The sequence below is a fragment of the Heterodontus francisci genome, chromosome 11 (assembly GCF_036365525.1).
Source record: "Heterodontus francisci isolate sHetFra1 chromosome 11, sHetFra1.hap1, whole genome shotgun sequence".
Classification (NCBI taxonomy): domain Eukaryota; kingdom Metazoa; phylum Chordata; class Chondrichthyes; order Heterodontiformes; family Heterodontidae; genus Heterodontus; species Heterodontus francisci.
In genome coordinates, this window is record NC_090381.1 from 51,526,285 (window position 1) to 51,550,796 (window position 24,512).

The 24,512-nt window shown below is 41.8% G+C and overlaps 1 protein-coding gene across 2 annotated transcripts in view; it reads left to right on the plus strand.

The window, feature by feature from the left end:
* Positions 1-2,850: 2,850 nt before the first annotated feature.
* LOC137374872 (guanylate cyclase soluble subunit beta-2-like) overlaps positions 2,851-24,512 on the plus strand; it is a 64,809-nt gene continuing 43,147 nt past the window's right edge. Inside the window, exons 1-5 of one of the 2 annotated variants that reach the window (XM_068041439.1) lie at positions 2,851-3,085; positions 3,995-4,068; positions 4,955-5,049; positions 8,290-8,450; positions 9,769-9,868. In XM_068041439.1, coding sequence (XP_067897540.1) covers positions 3,083-3,085; positions 3,995-4,068; positions 4,955-5,049; positions 8,290-8,450; positions 9,769-9,868 — 433 coding nt within the window. In that variant the 5' untranslated portion in view covers positions 2,851-3,082. Of the gene's footprint in view, positions 3,086-3,669; positions 3,743-3,994; positions 4,069-4,954; positions 5,050-8,289; positions 8,451-9,768; positions 9,869-24,512 lie in introns of those variants that run through there. The other variant, XM_068041440.1, reaches the window with a different exon arrangement.

Sequence of the window (24,512 nt, forward strand, 5' to 3'; positions counted from 1 at the left end):
GGGAAGGTCTGTGATAGGGTGGAGGGCAGGAGAGATGGAATGGCAAAAGGTTTCATGGGTGCAAGACCAAAGGGAGTGGTAATGAGACAAGTAAAGAAACAAAGGATGTGTCTAGAGCAGGTGTGAATGGCAAGATAGCTGCCATTTGAACTCAAAGTAAAAGAAATAAAGAAACACAAAACAAAATGGATGCAGAGGGTATGATCTAAAATTTTGGAACTCAATGTTGTGTTCAGAAGCCTGTCAAGTGCCCAGTGGAAAGATGAGGTGCTGTTCCTCTAGCTTGCATTGAGCTTTGTTGTAGCAGACCAAGGACAGAAAAATCAGAGTGGGAGCAAAGAGGAGAATTATAATGACAGGCAACAGAAAACTCACAGCCATGCTTGCAGACTGAATGGAGATGTTCCACAAGCAGTTACCCAGTCTACACTTAGTATCCCCAATGTAGAGGAGACCACATCATGAGCAGCAAATACAGTACCAAAAATTGAAAGAAGTACAAATAAATTGCTGTTTCATTTGGAAGCAGTGCTTGGGGCCTTTGGATGGTGAGAAGAGAGGAGGTTAAAGGGCAGGTGTTGCATCTCCTGTACTTGCATAGAAAGGTGCCGTAGGAAAGGGAAGGGTATTGGGGGTGACTGAGGAGTGGATCAGTGTGTCACAGAGGGAACAGTCCCTTTGGAATGTGAAAGGAGAGGGGTAGATGTGTTTGCTGATGGCATCCTGCTGAAGGTGGTGGAAATGGTAGAGGGTGATCCATTGAAGCCAAAACAGTGGGAAGCCCTCTACAGGGCACTTGTGAGAACAGAGCAAGCTACTGTGTATCTTCTTAAACAATCATATTGAAGAATTGTTAATGAGCAGTTACAGAGTCTGAATTAGGAAGCATCAGTTAGAATATTGGCCTGGTTTTTGTGGTGAGTGGTAAACGAACAGCTTTTGCCATTCCTTACACTTATAGTTGCCCATATATTTTTAGTGGTCTTTTGTGCTACAACTTATGGACATTTAAGAGGTATTTCAGCAGGGTGCCCTCCACAGTGATCTGGGACCTGTGTGAATAGGGCAAGCATGTCTCTTCAACCAATCAGATTGAAAAATCCTCACTGAGCCGCACAGAGTCTAAAGGGGGAAGTGTTAGGATATTTAATTCAATGTAAAATCATGTATAGAAAGCAAAATAAAAAGAGAGAAAGAAAGATGAGATTAAGAGGGAGACATAAAAGAGACAAAAATAAAGGATAAAAAATCACTTTTATTTTTTAAAAAAGATCTCCACCAATAATTAAAATCTGAAGAAATGCAGTTACACATTTTTAAAGCCCATTTTCAGTATCAGCGAGGTTGTTTGATAGTAATTAGGAATTATGCTGGTAAAAAAAATCGGCTGTTTATTGGGTAAATAGTGGATAAGTACCACAATTGCACATCCTTCATGTGTTTGAATGTTGAGTCTCTTGGCAAGGTACCAGCAGAGCACAACTTGTGGAGGAGCAGTGCAACTCAGACATCAACTTCCTGATTTTAGTGTTAAACTACATATGTGTGGACACTGGAAGTTACTGTTTTATTTACCCTGTAACAATGGTGATCACTGATAGCATCACCATTATTCTTACTGCAAAATCTGGGTAATTGAATTCAGTATTAAATCAGGTATAGATAGTGAAAAAAGAATGGGAAAGATTGAATTGAGAGATAGATAAAGAAAATAGAAAGAAAAAATATTTTTAAAAAAATTTAAGTTAAAATCTCCAATAATAATTAAAATGTGAAAGAATGAGACCCCACACTTGTAAAAGTTATTTTTCAGTGCCAGGGAGGTTGTTTGGCAGTGTTTAAAACTTACAATATCACTAAATGGGTACTTACACTGGAATGGATAAACCCTAACATTTTCTGGCAAGTTTGGTTTCTATCAGGTAAACACAGGAACATCACATTGTTCACATTGTTCAATGTGTTTAACAGTAAGTCAGCTGGTGAGATACAGTTATTGCAAAGCTTTTGGGGAGCAGGGCATCTTGGGCAGTAGCTTCCTGATTTCCACATTTTAGTGGCCATGTATGGTCATCGGAGGATGTTGCCCAATTTCCATAGTGAGCACTGTTAGCCTCCTTGTAATTTATATTGCAAAATCTGGCCCTAGAGATCTAGAAGGAGCACAAAATGTCAATGGGTAAACGTGACAGGAGCATGTGGTGGCCGGGTTTTGCAGTAGAAATAATGGTGAGGGTAACAACACTCGCCATAGTTAACATGTAAATCGGACAGCAACTTCCAGAAACCACACATGTACAGTTAAACACAGAAATCGGGAAGAAGTTGCTGCCTGAGTTGTTCATCTCCTCCACAAGGTGCGTTACACTGGTATCTCACCAAGAGAATCAGAATTAAAGTACAGCGAATGCATGAAGTTGCTGTACATACCTATTAGCTACCCAATAAAATCACCAGAAAAGTTAATGTTTTGCCATTCCAGAGAAAATACATATTTTAAATTGTATTTTCAGTCTTAATTACAGCCAAACAACTTCTCTGGCATTGAAAATTAACTTTGTACAAAAGTGGAATCTCAGTCATTCAGATTTTAATTATGGTTGGCGATTTTAAAAATCAAAAATACATTTATATTTTTCTTTCTATCGTTTTTATCTCTCCTAATCTCATCCTTCTTTCCCTCGCTTTATTTTGCTTTCTGTACCTGATTTGGCACGGACACTTCCTGTTGCAGACTCTGTGCCGAGCTTTAACAATTCTTCAATCCGATTGGGTTGCTTGCCCTGTTCACACAAGCCCTAGATGCTCTGTAGAGGGCGCCGCGAACTTTCAATGCAAAAATCCATGGAAAGTCTATGGGTAAGTACAAGTGTAACGAACGGGAACCGCAAAATCCGGCTCTTGTCGACTCGGGTGTGTCAGTCAATGTTTGTCGGCTTGGTTGTCTCCGAAGGACGTCTACTGGAAACTGTCATGCATTGTCCCAGAAACTAAATTTGCGATGTGACTTTTAAACGAAGAAGTTAGCGTGTCGATACAATTTACTAACTGGCTGGAACAAGTCCCAGTCCCTTGATTGAGGATGGTAAGTGTTTGTAAATGAGTGGTAAATTTGAGAGCTCATTCGTTTCATTAGGGCCGTCGTAGGCCGTGGCAATAATTCGCGCTTATATTATCGACTATTGACGGAGTGACTGTTAGTCATCGAGCTTCTTGTTCGCATTGTAAGAACTGCTGTATGCTATAACTATACTCCCGTGACCTTGACAGTAATGGAAAAGCGACTGTTATTCAAAGTACTTTAAAGCGACTTCAAGTATATAGGTCAAACCGCAGCATCTTGTGTGATGTGCGTTACATTAGTTTTTATGTCATATGCCCGACTGGCACCAGTGTAATGGTGCACTGTTTAGTGGAAAGATTTACACATCGCAGGCGGAATATCGCAGGCAGTCGACGAGGTGACATGAATGCAAATTATTTACTCTGATTGTACAGTCCCAGAACCTAATGCACGATAGGTGCTTGGAAGGCGCAACGTTAAAATGGCGAGCAGAGCATGTTTAAGGAAAAAATATATTGCACGTTAATTTCCTTGCGGACAAGAAGATTCTGATTGTATATTGCAAAATTGTTGCATCCAGTTGAATGTAATTGCAATTATAATACGCAATAGAAATATGCCTCAGAACTGAACGTTACAGTGTAGTCCAAACGCGTTTCAACATTTTCACAAAAGCAAGTAAGGGCACACCGCGAGTTTGAATATTTCAAATTTGAATAGGGGGAATGGAATGTTGACTACGTTAAAACATACATTTTAAAGGTGGTTTCGGGTATATGGCTTCGTATATGCTGAAAATGCTGAGTTTGGTAGGAACATTAAAACATATACATAAATATAATCTTAACCATTGAAAAATGTAAGCAGAACATTTAAGGCTAAGGCTTAGAATAAGCTCCAACTTGACTGATCTATGCTTTCTTTTTGTAGTATGGGTTTATTAACACATGTTTGAAGTCTTTGGTTATAGAAAAATTCGGAGAAGAAACATGGGAAAAATTGAGGTAATTTTTGCTATTTCTCCTAAACTAATCATATATCCATTTCATACCATAACCATAAGAATGATGCAAATACTAGTCTTATTGTCCGCACACATGTAAATGATAACGCAAATAAACAAGTATTCTTTCGGCATGTTATTAGGGCACTGGGTGCCGTCGACACGTACTCCTCATTAGAGTTATATTTACAACCAGTTATCTTTATAGATACCTTTACGTTTATAATAGTTGGAAATAAAATATCAATCCACGTAAATAGAATCAATGAAAACATTCTTTGTTCGCCAGATTTCTGGTTACGGCTTATGTACATGTACTTATAATTTGTAGGTACAGGGAATTTCTTAAGGTCAGAGCTGGACATTTACAAACATCTGATTAGCATCTAATATTTGTGCCCAATATTTTTGAATGTATAGATTAAGGTTCGAGGTTACTATTTTTGGTTCCACTTAGATCCTATGGATGTTTTCTTATCCTGACATAAATGGTATATTTCAATTTAATGTGCCGTGTCTAGTAACTTAACGTAAATCTGATCTTTTAAAATCGAGCTAACGCGTGTCCTTAAAGGCGCATGTAGCAGTGACTTACTCCAGTTGATTGACATCACTGCTGCAGCCTGTCTTTACACGCCCTGCCTATAGTAACTGTTGTGAGTGATCCATTAGGGAGGTTTGTGTTTAAAATTCCAGCTGGCGGCGCTCTTCAGTGACTTTGTAACCGTGCCGTTGAGTAACTGGCGTTGCACCTCACATGAAGTCAGTCACTTGTCAACTTTTAAAATACAATAGCAGTTATGGCATATTTATCTGCCTTAATAAGCATTTATAGTGAATTAAAGAATTATGGTTATATTTTAAAACTAATATACATTTTTCAATAGAATCGCTGCTGGAGTCCCAGACACTTTTATGACATTTAAAGTGTATGCGGATGATAATACAATGCGACTGGTAGAGGAAGCATGCAAATTGTTAGGTAGGTATCATACTACTATTACAAATTTTTATACACTGCATTTCTAACTTCAGTGTTGCATTTAAGTTAATACTCAAATTATCCCACCATTCATACAATTTCTGCTAAAAGCTAGAAATTTCAATGTTGAGTGTACAGGGAGAGGAGAATCCTTGCTGTCCACTATTTAAATTCAGGCCATATGGGTTTGAAAAGTACCTAGCAGTTCCTTCAAACCCCACGAGCACTTTGGTGATCTAATTTGACATTGCAATGGATTTATACTCAATCAAAAGCAGTGAGAATGTCACTTCTGGATATCTTTGCAGCATCCTTAAACACGGGTGAGGTCCCGGAGGACTGGAGAATTGCTAATGTTGTCCCCTTGTTTAAGAAGGGTAACAGGGATAATCCAGGTAATTATAGACCGGTGAGCCTGACGTCTGTGGTAGGGAAGCTGCTGGAGAAGATACTGAGGGATAGGATCTATTCCCATTTGGAAGAAAATTGGCTTATCAGTGATAGGCAACATGGTTTTGTGCAGGGAAGGTCATGTCTTACCAACTTAATAGAATTCTTTGAGGAAGTAACAAAGTTGATTGATGAGGTAAGGGCTGTAGATGTCATATACATGGACTTCAGTAAGGCGTTTGATAAGGTTCCCCATGGTAGGCTGTTGGAGAAAGTGAAGTCGCATGGGGTCCAGGGTGTACTAGCTAGGTGGATAAAGAACTGGCTGGGCAACAGGAGACAGAGAGTAGCAGTGGAAGGGAGTTTCTCAAAATGGAGACGTGTAACCAGTGGTGTTCCACAGGGATCCGTGCTGGGACCACTGTTGTTTGTGGTATACATGATTTGGAGGAAAGTATAGGTGGTCTGATTAGCAAGTTTGCAGACGACACTAAGATTGGTGGAGTAGCAGATAGTGAAGGGGACTGTCAGAGAATACAGCAGAATATAGATAGATTGGAGAGTTGGGCAGAGAAATGGCAGATGGAGTTCAATCAGGGCAAATGCGAGGTGATGCATTTTGAAGATCCAATTCAAGAGTGAACTATACAGTAAATGGAAAAGTCCTGGGGAAAATTGATGTCCAGAGAGATTTGGGTGTTCAGGTCCATTGTTCCCTGAAGGTGGCAACGCAGGTCATAGAGTGGTCAAGAAGGCATACGGCATGCTTTCTTTCATCGGACGGGGTATTGAGTACAAGGGTTGGCAGGTCATGTTACAGTTGTATAAGACTTTGGTTCGACCACATTTGGAATACTGTGTGCAGTTCTGGTCGCCACATTACCAAAAGGATGTAGATGCTTTGGAGAGGGTGCAGAGGAGGTTCACCAGGATGTTGCCTGGTATGGAGGGCGCTAGCTATGAAGAGAGGTTGAGTAGATTAGGATTATTTTCATTAGAAAGACGGAGGTTGAGGGGGGACCTGATTGAGGTGTACAAAATCATGAGAGGTATAGACAGGGTGGATAGCAAGAAGCTTTTTTCCAGAGTGGGGGATTCAATTACTAGGGGTCACGAGTTCAAAGTGAGAGGGGAAAAGTTTAGGGGGGATATGCGTGGAAAGTTCTTTACGCAGAGGGTGGTGGGTGCCTGGAACGCGTTGCCAGTGGAGGTGGTAGATGCGGGCACGATAGCGTCTTTTAAGATGTATCTAGACAGATACATGAATGGGCAGGAAGCAAAGAGATACAGACCCTTAGAAAATAGGCAACATGTTTAGATAGAGGATCTGGATCGGCGCAGGCTTGGAGGGCCGAAGGGCCTGTTCCTGTGCTGTAATTTTCTTTGTTCTTTACTCCAGACTGAGGTTGGGCTCTGCTTTGATTTACACTCTTAAACATACACTGCAAATGCATCCCAAGAAGAGTCTCATTGGCACCTAATTTGCTGTCAAAATAGTGGTGAGACTACAGCGTTCACCATTATTTATGTGCAAATGGTCTGTTAACTTTAAGTGAGGGAAGATGCACAGTTAAATACAGAAATCCAAGAGTTTCTGTCCAAGGTGCACTGTTCCCATGCCAGCTTTGTAAAAACAGCCTGAAGTTGCTGAACTAAACTCTCCACAGAAAGTTAAGTATTGCCCATTTCAGTCTTTTAATATTATAAGTATAATAACTGCCAGTCAACCTCTCTGGCACTGAGCATTGACGATTACAAGTGTGATTATCATTCCGTTAGGTTTTAATTGCTCTTGGAGATCTTTAAAATACAAAATCTAAAATTTTAACTTTTTAACATTTCCTTTGTCTCTTTCTTTTTTTCTCTTTCGATCCAATCTTTCCCTTAGTATATTTCCCTTTCTGTACCTGATTTGACACCTATTCCAATTTACCCTTTCTTCTCAGTCCTTGCACTGTTAAATTCACAATCCTTCAATAGAATTGGCTAAGGAGCTATTTAGTTACTTACCCTGTTCACTCAGAACCCAGATGCCTTGTTTCTCTTGCTTCAATATCATCAGCTCACAATTTCAGCAACTTGCCACACAAAAAGTTTAAAAACCTAAATATGCTAGGGCAAGTCTAATGAGAAATGCTGTTAATCTATGCCACAGCAAATTATGGTCCATTGAATTCAGTTAAAGACATTTGCAATGAGCAATAATTTAAAAAATATAGACATTGAATAAATATTAATGCTATATGAATATTTGACAAGCATAAACACTCAATTTTCATTTGTACATTGTCTTCTGATTCTCATTTTGTGCATCCTACCCTCTTTCCATACTACTATTGGTGGCAATGACCCCATCCGCTTATTCCTACTTTATTCGACTTTCTTTGTGAACTTCTCTGCCTTTTCACCTCTCTCCAGTATACAAAACCTTTTCACGGCTCATGTTTTCGGCTAAACTTCCAGTCTCCTCTCGAAACTTTCCCACCATGGTTTGGCATCTCAAACAAAAGTAAAATACTACAGCTGCTAGAAATTTGAAACAAAAACTGAAAATGCTGTAAATACTCAGCAGGTCAGGCAGCATCTATGGAAAGAACTCTAATGAAAGGCCACAGACCTGAAACGTTAACTCTCCACAGATGCTGCCTGACCTGCTGACTGCTGAGTACTTACAGCATTTTTTGTAATTGTATGATTTGGGATCTGTTCCTTTATTTATTCCCCCCACTTTCCACCTCCTTTAAGTGCCTTGGGAGATTTTCTGCATTAAAGTCATGATATAAAGGCAAGTTGCTGCTGAAAGTCTATTGTTGTTTTATTCAGGTAACATTTTTTTATTGTGACCTCCAGATGTGGAGCCAGCTGTGGTGCTGAAACAATTTGGAGAGTATTTTTTTGAGTTTTGCAAAAGATCTGGATATGATCACATGCTTCGTACTCTGGGAGGTAACCTGATGGAGTTCATTGAGAACCTTGATGCTTTACACAGTTACCTTTCATTATCCTATCAGGCAAGTTTAAAGATGTTATATGAGGTTCTTTAGGGGTAGTTGACCATATTAGAAGTTTGTATATTTATTAAATAGACAATTTACAAGAATTTTAACCAGTAAAATGCTGCTGATTTAACTTTTTGTTTTAGGATAATAAGCATTTGGAATGGATGACTACATAGATTTGCAAACATAAGTACTGAGCTATTAGTAACATGTTAAAATGTTAAATACAATTTTTATTCCTATAAGTAATTAATTTTCACTTTAGGATGCCACACAAAAGGCATAAGCATTGAATATTTACTTTACTCATAATAATTACACACAGCCCATGTGTCTTGAGCATGAGAGGGTTGCAAGATGAAATGCTAGAATCATAGAATGGTTACTGTACCTAAGGAGGCTATTTGGCCATCAAGTCCATTCTGGATCTCTGCAAGAGCAATTTATGCTGGCCAATAGAAGATTGGAACCAAGTAAACACTCTATTGTGGACTCAACTATTTTATACCTGAGCTGGGTAGTCTCTATGTATTCTGGCACATTGTTGATGATTAACCAGTGTGGATAACTAATGGGATTTGGAGGGAAAACCTGCAAATAAGGGGCTGGGATTCTTTACACTCGGCTCCAGATAATCCTGTAATCTGAAACTTTAATGATTAGAGTGCTACTGGTTGAACAAACAATGAGAAGATAACTAGTGCTCTGTATTAGTAAACTATATGGTTTTGGTTGGTAAAATTACAGCAGTGCCTCTGTGCACACTTGAGAGTTCCTAAACCTCAACTCTTTCCAATCAACATCTAAGCTGTCTAGACTTTGGTAAGTAGGCTGTGTCCCTATCGGAAAAGTGTATGCATTATATATCGGACAAAACAAAAATATGTGGGTCATTGCTCTGAAGCTTGGCTTGTAAACTTCTAAGCATGGCAATGGGTTTTTGCACATGACATACCTGGCTGATCAAAACAAACTTGTGATTGTTATATATCCAGGCAACTTTTAAATAGTATACGCATAATATTTCTTGTCATTTTCCGAGTTTAAAGAGAAAAATCCTTTCTGTGCACTGGGAGTGCATATGACACTCCAAGCCCACAATTTTCTATCTGTTAATAACAAGGAACAGTGCATCAGAATTTTACCCCAAACTGACAATACCACCTCATTTTTGAAAAAAAGGTCTTTGTTGGTAAACCATCCAAAGATATTTTAAAAGCCAAATTATTATAATTAGTGAGTAGGATGTTTTAATTCTGATTGTGGAATTACATTAAGCAATGCAATCCAATAACAGTTTCAACTTTAGTATTTCATTCACATCATGCAGGAGATGAATGCGCCATCCTTCAGGGTGGAAAAAAATGAAGACAGTTCAATGCTACTACATTATTACTCTGACAGGAGAGGACTGTGTCACATTGTCCCTGGTAAGAATGGTCAAATAAGATTACTTGTATGATTTTTATACTTTTATATACTTTTAATCTCTAAACATAGTGAGAGAGGAAGTGTTACAGGTTTAGCATCTTTGAAAGGCTCAGGTGAAATGTATCCCAGGCTGCTAAGAGGGCCAAGGGAGGACATAGTGGAGGCTTTGACCATCATCTTCCAATCTGATGAAAGGTCACTGTCCTGGAACATTAACCCTGCTCTCTCCACAGATGCTGCCAGACCTGCTGAGTATTTCCAGCATTTCTTGCTTTTATCTTCCAATCCTCTCCGTCTACAGTTGTGGTGCTGGAGGACTGCTAACTCTGTACCATTGGTTGAAAAGGGAGGAAGGGATAGGTCAATCAGTCTAACCTCAGTGGTGGGCAATTTATTGGAAAAATTTCTGAGGGACTGTATAAATTGTCATTTAGAAAGACATGGATCAATCAAGGGCATGGATTTATTGGGGGAAGGTTGTGTCGAGGTAACTTTATTGAATTTTTTGAGGAGGTAACAAGGAGGATCAATGAGGGTAATGTGCTTCATGTAGTCTATATGGATTTTTAGAAAGGCTTTTGATAAATCCCACATGGCAGTTTGGAAATAAAAGTAAGAGCCCATCGAATCCAAGAGCAAGTGGCAAGTGGCAGGAAGCAAAGGGTCCACAAGTATTTTGTGACAGGAAGACGGGTTCCGGAGGGCTCAGTACCAGGTCCCTTGCTTTTCATGGTATATACCAAATGATTTAAACTTAATTGTAGGGGAACATTACAACAGTGGCTATGCTTCAAAAGTACTTAATTGGCTGTAAAGTGCTTTGAGGTGTCCGATGGTCATGAAAAACGCTGTATAATTGCAGGTCTTGCAAGTCTTGCTTTTGGGAATGATTAAGAAGTTTGCAGATGATGCAAAAATTGACCATGTGGTTGATAGTGTGGAAGAAAGCTATAGACTGCAGGAAGATATCAATGAACTGGTCAGGTGGGTAGAAAAGTGGCAAATGGAATTCAGTTCGGAGAAGTGTGAGGTAATATATTTGGGGAGGGTAAACAAGGCAAGGGAATAAACAATAAATGGCAAGATACTGAGAAGTGTAGAGGAACTTGGAGTGCATGTCCACGGATCCCTGAAGATAGCAGGACAGGTATATAAGGTGGTTAAGAAAGCATGTGAGAGATTTTCCTTTATTAGCTGAAGCACAGACTAAAAGAGCTTTGCAAGAACTGCATAAGACACTTGGTCACAGATGGAGTACTGTGTACAGTTCTGGTCACCAAATTACAGAAAGGATGTGATCACACTAGAGAGGGTACAGAGATGATTTATGAGGCTGTTGCAAGGACTGGATAATTTCAGCTATGAGGAAAGATTGGATAGACTTGGGTTATTTTCTCTGGAATGGAGAATGCTGAGGGAAGATTTAATTAAGGTTTATAAAATCATGAGGTGCCTAAATAGATAGGAAGGACTTATTGTCTTAGCAGAGAGGTCGATAACTGGGGGGCATAGATTTAAAGTAATTGGCAGAAGGATTAGAGGGAAGTTGAGAAGAAATCTTTTCAGTCAGGGGGTGGTGGGGGTCTGAAACTCACTGCCTGAAAGGGTGGTGGAGGCAGAAATCCTCATCACAATTAGAAAAATGCTTGGATATACACTTGAAGTGCTGTAAACTAGAGGGCTATGGAGCAAGAGCTGGAAAGTGGGATTAGGCTGGATAGCTGTTTTTCAACTAGCACAGACATGATGGACTGAATGGCCTCCTCCTGTGCTGTAAATTTTCTATGTTTCTATGTTATAGTTGTGCATTATTTCCCCTTGGAAGTCAAGGTTGTATTTGTTAAATTAAGAATGAAGATGTGACCATGGTTGACCAGTCCAATTCACATTGGCATTATGTTGCATGTTATCTCCAGGTATATTAATATATGATGAATTCATGCATGGCATCACATTCAAGTTCAGATAACAGAGTGATGTAATACTAAAGAAACTTAGGCTGTGGTTATACTGCCACATTCTGCTGTTGTGAAATAGTTTTGTATTTATATCAATACAAAAGATAAGTACAATTAAGGGAAACCACTTGGTCCAACTATCCTTCCATTGAAAACAGTGATACCTTCAAATGTTTGCCTCCACAATCCTACCTGCAATATCATGCCAGGTATCATATTGATCACTCCTTGTGAGAAGTGTTTTGTGACATCTGTCCTGAATTGCCTTTTACCAATCTGTTCCTATATCCTCATGAATGACAATCATTAGTTAACTTGAAGTAGGGCACGAGGTTAGCCTTTTCTAGTACTTTTGATATTGTGCACATCTCCATAAGGTCACATCTCACTGACCTCCTTTTAAGGCTCAGGAGTGCAAGTTTTCTCTGTTAACTCAATCCTCTGACACCAAAGATTAGACTTATGGAACTTCTGTATACACTTCCAGGGTATAAATGGTTTCGTTGTGCTTTGGTGATTGGAACTGAATGTGAAGAGTGTAACCTAACCAAAGTACAATGCAGCTTCAGTATGATGACCTCAGATTTGCACAGTATAGCTTTGTCAATAGAGCTGAGCATTTGGTTTGCCATTATTGCATTGTTGATTGAATGGCCATTTTCATTATTGAGTTTCTGTATTTCTAGATCCCTATCTGCTTCTCCTTTAATGAATAGTATCAAACGAGCTAAACAAATATGTCACCCATTTTTTCTCCCAATGTGCAAGACCTTACATTTATCTGTATTGAATTTCATCTGTCATAGTTATTCATACTTATAAACATGGGTCCATATTTAGCAGTCAATGGCAAAGCTACAGTGCTCGCTACTGACCTAGAAGGAAGCTGTCTATAACGATCTAGTAATCTCTGTGGCATGGATTTCCCCTTCCCCCATGTTAGTTTGAATCTAGCACCAAGTCAAGGAGATCTCCAGTGTAGAGCAACAGTGATGTCATCAAGCAGGGTAAGCAGTCAATCAGATTGAAGTGTTCTCACAGACAGCAAACCAGGAAATAAAATGCACCGATTATCCTTCACTTTCAATTAATTTTACGGAGAGTGAAATTAATGATTGGGACATACTCTTGGAATTAAGATAGTAGCTGAAATTTATAAACAAACTCAAAAATAAAATTATTTAAAAATATTTGGGATTTTTTGATTGTAATGGAGAAATTTGACATTCTGCAAATATAAAATTAGATTTTCAGGGCCAGAGAGGTTTTGCAGCACTAATTATGAACTTAGTACATCATTAAAAACTCAGTTTCACTTCAGTCAATAAAATATAACCTTTTCAAGGGTCTTTATGGTGAGACTAATAGCATAAAAGGGCACATTCTTGTCAATTCAGTGATTTCTATTTGATTGCAGTCTGTGGGGACTTCAACAGTGCACCCTATAGAGAAGCGTAGAATCAAAGACAGCAACATTTGGATTTTTGCATTTAGCTGTGCATGTGTGGACACCAAAAGATGCTGTCAGTTTCAGAGGAGTAATGACAATGAATGCTGACAGTTTCGCCATCATGACCAGCACAAAACCTGGACCATTGGTTAAGCCCCGGTGGAACTCTATGGGTGTGAAATTCATTTGCATAGTGCAGCTTCCATTAGTACTGCAAAGGTGTGCCTGATGTTTTCTTGTATGCTAAGCACTGCTGGCTACTTCCCATGTAGCCTGTGTAATGTTAGTGAACTGGAGTGGCACACACAGGTGCATCCCCATGCACGCCTGAAGACATTGAAGATCAAGAGCATGGCATTATTGATGTGAACGAGATGATGCAATGCCAGGACAGCAAAATTGGCAATGGACATGGAGGCAATGTATTCTTTGTTCACTCCTGAAACAACTATTGTTATGAAGTAGGATGAGCCCTGTTCTGGGCCTATTTAAAAGGTAACACAGCGATTTTCAGCTGAGGTCCTTTTGACTTATTTGTGTTCAGGCAAAGTTGATGGACGCACACTGAGTTGCTGGAGGAGTTTGGAGATTTTTTATGACCACAGAAAGGCAGAAAATATCACAGTTACAGAATCACAGAATTGTTACAGCACAGAAAGACGCCATTCAGCCTGTTGTGTTTGCGTTGGCTCTCCAAAATAGCAATTTACCTAGTGCCACTCCCCCACCTTCTCCCCATAGCCCTGCACGTACTTCCTTCCCAGATAACAGTCCAATTCCCTTTTGGATGCCTTGATTGAACTTGCCTCCAACACGCTCTCAGGTAGTGCAATCCAGATCCTAACCATTCGCTGCATGAAAAAGATTTTCCTATGTCACCATTGCTTCTTTTGCAAATTACCTTAAATCTGTGCCCTCTTATTCATTGCACCAATGGGAACAGTTTTCTGCTATCTACTCTGTCCAGATCCAGCCCAGCAACTACAGGCCAGTCAGTTTAACCTCGGTGGTGGGGAAGCTTCGAGAAACGATAATTCAGGACAAAATTAATAGTCACTTGAGCAAATGTAGGTTAATTAGGGAAAGCCAGAATGGATTTGTGAAGGGTAAATCATGTTTAACTAACTTTCTGGAGTTTTTTGATGAGGTAATGGAGAAAGTTGAACAGGGTAATGCTGTTGATGTGGTGCACATGGACTTCCAAATAACATTGCCTTGTCTGGGTATGGGGGCAGTAGTTGCAGTGCCACTAGCTCTGCAGCATGAGGAGGATATGCAGAGGAGGAGGCAGAGAAGGGAACCTTTGCATTCCTTAGAAGACCTTACTCCAAGAGGATCTTCCAGAAGCACCACTCCAATGTAGCAATGAGCCAGGAGCAGTGCCTGAGGAGGCTACACTTCATAAAGGAGGTAGTGCTGGAGATACATCTTTCATGACAACCTGGAGCCTCAAACCAGGGTGAGGACGGCTCTCCCAGTGGCTGTGAAGATCACTGTTGCCCTTGCATTCTATGCCATTGGATCCTTCTGGGCGACATGAGCAATATGTTGCAGCCCGCTGTTCATAGCAGCATCAGGGAGGTCACAGAGGCACTGTACAGAAAAAGAGGGGACTTCATCCTCTTCTCCCTGACGAGGGAAGATCAGAATGAAAGGGCATGTGGATTTTCTCGGATACCAGGCTTTCCAATATTGCAGGGTTCCATTGACTGCAAACACCTGGCTCTGCGGACCCCCTACATCAACTGGGAGTACAACCGCAAGAATTAGCACTCTCAAAGTGCTGTTGGTGTATGACCATACCAAAAAGTTCATTTCAGTGAATGCCCATTCTCCTGGCAGCACTCATGATGGCTCATTGCTGTCCTGTGACAGTCTGCAATACCAACTGTCTTTGGGCCTCCAAGGTGCAACACAGGATGGCTGCTCGGTGACAAGGGATAACTCTGCCACACATAGCTCATGACCCCATTCCATCATCCCATCATGTGAGGTCAGAGGGCTTTCAATAAAAGTTATGGAGCCAAGCACAACACCGTGGAGCAAGCTGTCGGTCTCCTAAGGCAAAAGTTTCACTGTGTAAATTATTTGATGATATCCCTGCAGTGCACGTCCAAGAGGGTGTCCATGTTTGTGGTGGTGTGCTGTGCGCTCCACAAACTTGCAGTTAACAGGGCCCAGCCACTGCCTGCTGGGTTCCAGAAGTCACTTCAGGAGGATGATGAGGAGGAGGATGAAGAAAAGGATGAGGAGGAGGAAGGAAGGAGACCACATCCATCACGTGCAATGGGACAGAGCTAGAGGGACCTCATTATGAGGCTTCACTTCAGTTGTAATGAACTTTCCCACTCCAAAATGGACCCACCTTTTTGTAACTGTACATCCATTTCAGACACTCCATCACAAAGTACCCTTGGCCACCATCATTCAAAAAAGCCAAAAGCAAATCCTCATTCAACAACTTTATCCAGCAAGACATCAATAATACAAAAAAAAAGAACTAACTACCCCTGTGCATGCCTTTAGTGCCTGAATTGTGGGTTCCTTTGACTGTTCAAGTTCTCCGATGCAGTGTTACCTCAGTGGCTGCAGCATGGCTGGAGAAAGGCTGCTGACTTTCACTGGGGGAGAGTGCGATGGCCTTGCAGGACACCCTCGAGCAGCTCTGCACCTAGAAAGCCTGGCTTAAGTTTGCACCATCTCAACATGGGTGGCAGCAGGCTGGGCTGGCTGGCTGGCTAAGAGACAACAAGAGGGACACCAACAGAGTGGCAGTGGTGGGAGGTTGAATGCAGTCACCCTGACAGAGGACAACAAGTTCATGTTCCATGGTACCACTGCCAGTCCCACAAAGCAGCACCCTAAAATCTTCATAATCTGTTGGAGCACAGATTGCTGGACTGCTGTGAGAGCCTGCATATCTCACTGAGCATTGAGATCCGCATCCACGATGGTAGCTGTTTGTACCTGGATGTCAACAGCCAGACATCTCATGACCTCATTTCACTGCTTCCACCTCTGTTTTCCTGGCTTTGCTCTATGGATTAAAACATTTCCCAGGGGCAAAGGCCAAGAAAATCAAACCTTTTTCTTAGCTCTTAGTCTAATTAGCAAATATTTAAATAAATTATGCTCCACATTCTTTGGGGCGTGTGCCACTCTCAAACAGGTACGCAGCATTGGAGACTGCTGGGAACGATGATACCCTGAAGGAGTGCATTCCAGACCATGGCACCAATGGGTATGGGACTGTACAGGAGGAAGCAGCAAAGTGTAGAAATGCATTAAAAACAAGAAATGCTGGAACCACTCAGCAGGTCTGGCAGCATCTGTGGAAAGAGAAGCAGAGTTAACGTAGAAATGCAGTTGTTTTAGGAGATTCAATAGTCAGGCGGACAAATAGGCATTTCTGTTGGTGTTATCATGAGTCCTACGTAATGTGTTGCCTCCCTGGTGCCAGGATAAAGGGCAGAGAAGATGCAGGATATTCTGCAGGGAGAAGGGAGTGAGCCAGAATTTGTGGTACATGTTGGTACCAACGACATAGCTAGCATAGGTATTGAGGTCCTACGGTGAGATTTTCAGAAGCAAGGGAGGAAGTTAAGGAGTAGGACCTTGAAAGTATTAATATCTGGATTACTTCCAGTGCAACGTGCTAGCGAGAGTAGAAATAGGAAGATAGGGAGAATCAATGCATGGCATGAAGCATGGTACAGAAGGGAGGGCTTCAGATTCTTGGGGCATTGGGACCAGTTCTGGGGCAGAAGGCACCCTATTCAAAAGGGACGGGTTGCAGCTCAACGGGCCTGGAACCAATGTCCTCATGGGGAGGTTCACTAGTGTGGTTGGGGAGGGTTTAAACTAAATTGGCAGGGGGATGGGCACCAGCAAAGAGAAGTAGAAAAGATGAATAAGGTGCATTATGTGAGAGTGTTAGTCAGTACTAGAGAAGGGAATAGTTCCATATTGGATAGGAGCAGACTGAGAAGGGCTACAAGGAATGCAAAGACAGGATTACAAAACATGTATGTAAACGTGCAAAGTGCAGTGAATAAGGTTGGCAAGCTACAAGCACATATCGTATTATGGGAATATGATGCAGGAACAATAAGGAAAATGTGGCTTAAAAATGGTGAGGACTGGGTGCTTAATATAAAAGGATATAAAGTGTTCAGAAAAGATAGAGAAGGTAAAAAGGTAGGTGGGGTGGCAGTACTGATTAGGAAAGACATTGTAGTGTTGGAAAGAGGGGATGTTTTTGAGGCAGCAAAGACAGAATCATTTGAGAAGGAAAAGGGGTATGATCATCCTACTAGGGGTATTCTATAGGACTCCGAGTAGTGAGAGATAGAGGAGCAAATTTGCAGGGAAATCACAGAGATGTGCAAGAACAATGGAGTGGTGATATTGCGGGACTTTAATTACATACGGACATACGAATTCGGAGCAGAAGTAAACAATTTGGCCCCTTGAGCCTGCTCCGCCATTCAATAAGATCATGGCTGATCTGTTTGTGTCTCGAATTCCACACTCCCATCTAGCCCTGATAACCTTTGATTCCCTTGCCTAACAAGAATCTATCTACCTCTGCCTTAAAAATGTTCAATGACCCTGCCTCCACCACCTTCTGAGGCAGAATATCTATTGGGATAATTTTAGAGTAAAGGGAAAAGAGGGGGAGAGATGGATTGTGCAGGGAACTTCCTTGATTAGTATATTCTTGGCCCAACTAAAAAGAAGGCATTGCTGGATCTGGTGTGGACAAAGTGTCTGGTGGGGAAGCACTTGGGTAAGAGGAATCATCATATAAGGTTTAGACTAGTAATGCAGAAAAGCAAGGAATGATATAAGGTAGAATGGCTAGAATGGAAGAGGGCTAGTTTCAAATTTCATTGCAATAAGACGGCACCTAGCCAGGATAAAATGTAACTGAAGACTGACAGGAAAAACTGTAACAGAACAATTGGTTATCTTTAAGGAAGAGATGCTTCAGGTACAGGCTAGGTACATTCCAACAAGGGCGAAAGATAGGGGAACCAAAAACAGGGCTCCTTGGATGACGCGGGTGATAGAGATTATGATGAATAAAAAGAACATGCCTGGTGCATGTCAGGTGAATTCCTCAGCTGAGAACCAGGCCAATTAAAATAAGTTGAGATGGGAGCTGAAGAGGAAAATAAGATTGGCAAAGAGAAAATATGAGAATAGAATGGCAGTCAACATAAAAGGGAACCCAAATTTCTTCTACCAACATGTAAATAGTAAGTGGATAGTATGAGGTGGAGTGGAGCCTATTAGGGACAAAGAGGGTAATATATGCTTAGAAGCACAGGGGAAGGCTATGAGTGCTTTGTATCGGTTTCCTTTACTAAGGAACAGAAATCTGTCAAAATATCAGTAGAAGTGGAGAGAGTAGAGGAAATGGATAGGGTAATAATTGAGAGGGAGGAGGTACTGGAAAGGCTGGCTATGCTTAGGGTAGATAATGGTCAGGATGCCTAAAGGAAGTGGGGGTGGAGATAGCAGAAGGGCTTGCCATAATCTTCCAGTCTTCCCTAGATATGGGGGAGGTGCCAGAGAATTGGAGAGTGGCAAATATGACATCCTTATTCAAGAAAAGATGTAAGGACAGTCCTAGAAACTAGGACAGTTCATTTAACATCAGTGGTAGGTAAGGTTTTAGAAACAATAATCAGGGAAAAAAATCAACAGGCACTTGGAGAGATTTGAGTTAATTAAGGATAGCCAGCACAAATTTGTAAAAGGCGGATTATGCTTGGTTAATCTAATTGAGTTATTTGATGAAATAACAGAGAAGGGTGAAGAAGGGAACGCAGTGGATTTTATATGGATTTAAAGAAAACATTTGAAAAAGTACTACATAAAAGGCTGGTTAATAAATTGAGGCTCATGGAATAGGAGGGTCAGTGTCCAATTGGATGAAACATTGGCTTAAGGACAGAAAACAGTGAATTGTTTTTCAGACTGGGAGATGGTAGACCATGGTGTTTCCCAAGGTTCAATGGCAGGACCACTGCTTTTTTTGTTAAACATAAATGATGGTCTATTCCCTATGTTAACACCTCCAAGGTACTCACCAAGTGATGTTACACTTGGCTGTTAATAATCATGCCCTTGGTATGGCTTTCCTGGTTCAAGAGGATCTCTCTCTCGTTCTGAAGTGATTCACTTTGTGATTTTAGCCCTTACTTTTATGCCAACTTAATCTTTGCTTTTATTTACAACTGAGAACATTCCATTTGTTTTATAAGTAGGTGTGCTAAACAATCATGTCAAATCCTGTTCTGGTGGCATTTTTCCTTCCCTGTGTGATCATAGAATCATAGAAAGTTTAAGGCACAGAAAGAGGCCACTTGGCCCATCATGTCTGTGCTATCTGAAAAATGATTCACCTATTCTAATCCCACCTTTCAGCATTTGGTCTGTAGCCCTGCAGATTACGGCACTTGAGGTGCATGTCCAGACTCCTTTTGAATGAGTTGAGGGTCTCTGCCTCAACTACCCTTTCAGGCAGTAAGTTCCAGACCCCCACCACCCTCTGGGTGAAAAAGCTTTTCCTCATCTCCCCTCTAATATTTCTACCAATCACTTTAAATCTATGCCCCCTCGTCGCTGACCTGTCTGCTAAGGTGAATAGACCCTTCACCTCCACTCTATCCAGGTCCCTCACAATTTTGTACATCTCAATCAAATATTCCCTTAGCCTTCTCTGTTCCAAGGAGGTAACACACCATCCTGGATTCAGGACTGTGGACACAGAAATGCCTGTCTGTTCCTCTGACTATTGAGTCACCTATCACTATGGCTCTTCCAGTTTTCCTTGTACCTCTCTGTGCAGCTGAGCCACCCGTGGCGCCATGGACTTGGCTCTGGCTGCACTCACCAGGTGAAGCATCACTTTCCTCAGTATTCAGAACTGAATACCTGTTGGAGAGTGAGATGCACTTAGGGGTCTCCTGCACTACTTGCCTGATTCTTTTTGACTGTCTGGTGGTCACCCATTCCCTCTCTCCCTGCATACTCTTAAGCTGTGGGGTGACCACATCTATAAAGGTGCCATCCACGTAGCTCTCATCCTTATGAATGCACCGCAGTGTTGCCAGCTGCCGCTCAAGTTCCAAAACCCGGAGCTCAAGCTGCTACAATTGACAACACTTGCTGCACAAATGGTTCTCCAGGAGACGGGAAGTCTCCTGGAGCTCCCACGTAGCACAGGAGGTGCACTCTTGAGGTTGAAGCACCCCTGCCATTCCTTTATTTATTAGTTGACCCTTTGTTACTGCTAAAAAAAAATCTTACCAATACTACAACACCTTAGAATTATTAATAAAACCTTACTAATACTGATAAATCCGACTAAAAATCAATACAGTTCACTAGTTAAAATAAACCTTACTCAAAAAAAAAATACTCACCAGCTACTCACTTGTTCAAAATACTCACCAGTTACTTACTTATCATTTCAGTATTTTTAATCACAATTGTACATGATATCACATGTCTGAATATTAAATGACATTTATTAATTTGTACAGCTTTTGCACTTTTCTTTGAACATTTCTCTCTTTAGAGCATTCTTTGTATTTCTGCATCATATCATTTCACAGATGAAGGCACTCCTCTAACAGTACCCTCACCAAGGCCATTAATAAATGTGAACAACAGGGGTTATAGGATTGATTCCCAAAGGAGTCTGATAACAGTTTCCCAATGACAATTTGACTATTGATAATTACTACGAACACACTTGAAATGAACAATTTCCAAAAATAATCTTTCAAATTCCTCCTAAACATCATATTAAAATCCAATGCCTGGCTATCTCCTATCACAATGTGGTGCCTAATGACTTTTACATAGAAGTATGAGAAAGTTTCAACCTGGAAACAGTTCATGTTGGTGCTTAACTTCCATGCTTCTAATTACATTTACCCAACCTGTTCTTATATATATTCAATCTTCACCTCAACAATCTAATCTTAAATGTTGATATTGGCCCCGATATTGGCGGTTTCTGTGAGCTGGGTGGGGGCCGAGTTTTGTTTTCCCCTGCATATGGTGGACTCTTAGCACCATAGCATACATCTTTTTTACTAGCAGGTTCCCCACCCGGAAGCCAGCCTGGTTGCCAGGTTTGGCTCCCTGTCGGGCAGAGAGTGCTGTGGAGGAAGATACAGCCCCAAGTACAGCTGGAATCTGCAGCTGCATTACTGAAGGGGTGCATGGGGTGGGGGGTTCTGCATCAGGTGGGGTGGGTGGTTAGTGGTCCCCAATCCCAGAGGGCCATCTAATTCCTGATTTCGGGGAGGATTGCGGTGGGGGTGGGGCGGGGTGGGTGTGGGTGGTGGAAGCGGGATGTAGTCCAAACACTGATCCCAGGCTAAGTCTTTTGATGTTGGGTTGCTCTGTTGGCTGGGATCAGGGTTGTGTTGGGAGGGACCACATCGCAGGCAGGGAAGGGGGGCTGGAGGCAGCACTCCTACTTCTCCTGGCCCACAAATAGTGCTTTAAAGGCCCATACCTTTTCCATAAAGCTGTCCTTGCCTCCCTACGGTTGCCACGTGTCCAGAGGCCAGAAAAGTCCAGCTGGCCAGGGTTAAACCTGGAAGCCAGGTTAAATATGAGGCATGCAGCTTCATTATAATATTTAAGATGGTCAATCTGCCTCCTGTGAACATGTTGGCAGCCTGCACCCCATTCTGTCTCTGTTAAAACCAGAAGTGGATGGGTTGAAGGTGGGTTGCAATTGGGTTTGAAATTTTTAACATCTCACCTGACTCATTCTTTGTGGTTCTTTTTATTCTTTCAAGGAATGTGGGTATTGCTGACAAGGCCAGCATTTGTTGCCCATCCCTAATTGCCCTTGCCAACTGAATGGCTTGCTAGGCCATTTCAGTTAAGAGTCAACCATATTGCTGTGGGTCTGGAGTCAGCCAGACCAGGTAAGGACAGCAGATTTCCTTCCCTAAAGGTCATTGTTAGTGAGCCAGATGGGTTTTTGTGACAATCAATGATAGTTTCATGGCATTATTACTGAGACTAGCCTTCAATTCCAGATTTTTATTAATTAATTGAATTTAAATTCCACCAGCTGCCATGGTGGGATTTGAACCCATGTCCCCAGAGCATTAGCCTGTGTCTCTAGATTACTCATCCAGTGACCTTACCACTATGCTACCATCTCCTGTTAAAATGACACCCATAGTTTCTGCCTCAACCATTAACCCTGGATGTGAATTCTACAACCTCATAAATGTGTTGTTGTGTAAAGGAGTTTATCCTGCCCTCTGTTCTAAATCTGTTATATTTAACCTTTATCAATGCTTCTACCTTCACTCAATATTGAAAAGATGTGGAACTCTTTCATAATTTTAAATGCTTTATTTAATATGTGCTGTGATGGGGGGATACTTGTCACAACCATGACTATAACGTTAACTAATTTAATTTGTTCCCAAGTTTGCAGGTAGACTTCCATTTTGTTGGTGGGCAAGAAAAAAAAAACAAATGAAGTGCTTTGCTTAAATAAGAGGCTGCCATTGCAGGTTTTGTGTTGGTTTTTACGAGAAACTCCAGTTTGAATGAATACAGACAATTTGGAGAAATATTCATCTTGGGATGTAGAAGAAAACAATCAACAGTGGATCAGCAGCCTGCTCTGTATTCCTCCACCCCGATTTTCTTTTCATTGACTCATTTTGCCCAACTGTCCAAAATGAATTTGTACCCCACTAAGGTTTAGCTCTCCACTCTCTTTTGTACCGATGAAACTAGGAAATCAATTCATCCGTGAGTCTAACACTATGGCCAGAATTTAACATGGAGGTGGTGGCGCCACACACTGGCTGGGGACGAGCCCACCTCCACTGGCCCAGAAAGCGACGATGCAATTTTGCATGGCTCAGGCAATTAGTTGCCTGAGGCCGTGGCTTCCACCTCCATGAGCTGACGGCCAATCAGAGGGCCAGCGGCACCATCAGGAGCAGTGGCCACTGATGGGATTGCACCTGGTTTGGACCCAGCCAGCAATGGAATTCCAGAGTTCAGATAAGTAGGGCGGGCTCACCGGGGCCAGTCAGGCAGGCCTTGGCGAGGAGAGCTGCAGAGCATGGCGGCAATCGAGAGGCCGGGGTAGGGTCAAGCTCGGGCAGCCGTTTCCACAGGGGGTGGGCACAGGGTGCACAAGCTGGAAGGACCTCTCCCCACCCCCCAAGCCTGCAGTCAGGCTGCCAGGGTATACCTGGCGGGCTCGCCATGTGGTTTGGCAGCCCCCACTCAACCACTGGTAAAATACCAGCGGGGGCAGGAAGAGGCCCTTAAGTGGCCATTAATTAGCCAGTTAAGGGCCTCAACTGACCCAATGGCATGTGAACTGCCCAACACCTACCCTGCTGTTGGTAAAATACCAGCTCAGCAACCATCCCCACCCAGTAACACCCCTCCCCACCCAATTTTACACACCCCACCTCCCAGCCTGCTCGCAAGGGGGCGGGGGGTGTAAAATTCTGGCCTAGGTATTGTGGCTTTTGTGCCACATTTGATTAAAAACAGTAGATACGTTCAGAAATAAATATAAGGATTGTTTTTTCTCTTTAGATCGCTGTCATTTAATAGATGTGGGCTGAGGTTAAAGGAAATTTAACCTTTTAAAAATTTACATCTAATACACATTTAGATGTTTTTAACCTTGTTACAGGAAAACTGATTGATAACATCTTGCACACATGATATCTGCACATGACCTTTAGGGGATCGATTTTCAACTTGTCATTCAAGTGTAAACTTGTTTTTATTATTTGTTTCCTGGGAAATGAGCATCACTGGCAAGGCCAGCATTTGTTACCCATGTCTAATTGCCCTTGAGAAGGTGGTGTTGAGCTGCTTTCTTGAACTGCTGCAGTCCATCTGGTGCGGGTACACCCACAGTGCTGTTAGAAAGGGAGTTCCAGGATTTTGACCCAGCAACAGTTAAGGAATGGCGATATAGTTCCAAGTCAGGATGGTGTGTGGCTTGGAGGGGAACTTGCAGCTGGTGATGTTCCCATGCATCCGCTGTCCTTGTCCTTCTAGGTGGAAGAGGTCACAGATTTGGAAGGTTCTGTCGAAGGAGGAGTGGTGAGTTGCTGCAATGTATGTTGTACACACTGCTCCCACTGTGCATCAGTGGTGGAGGGAGTGAATGTGGTGGATGGGATGCCAGTCAAGTGGGCTGCT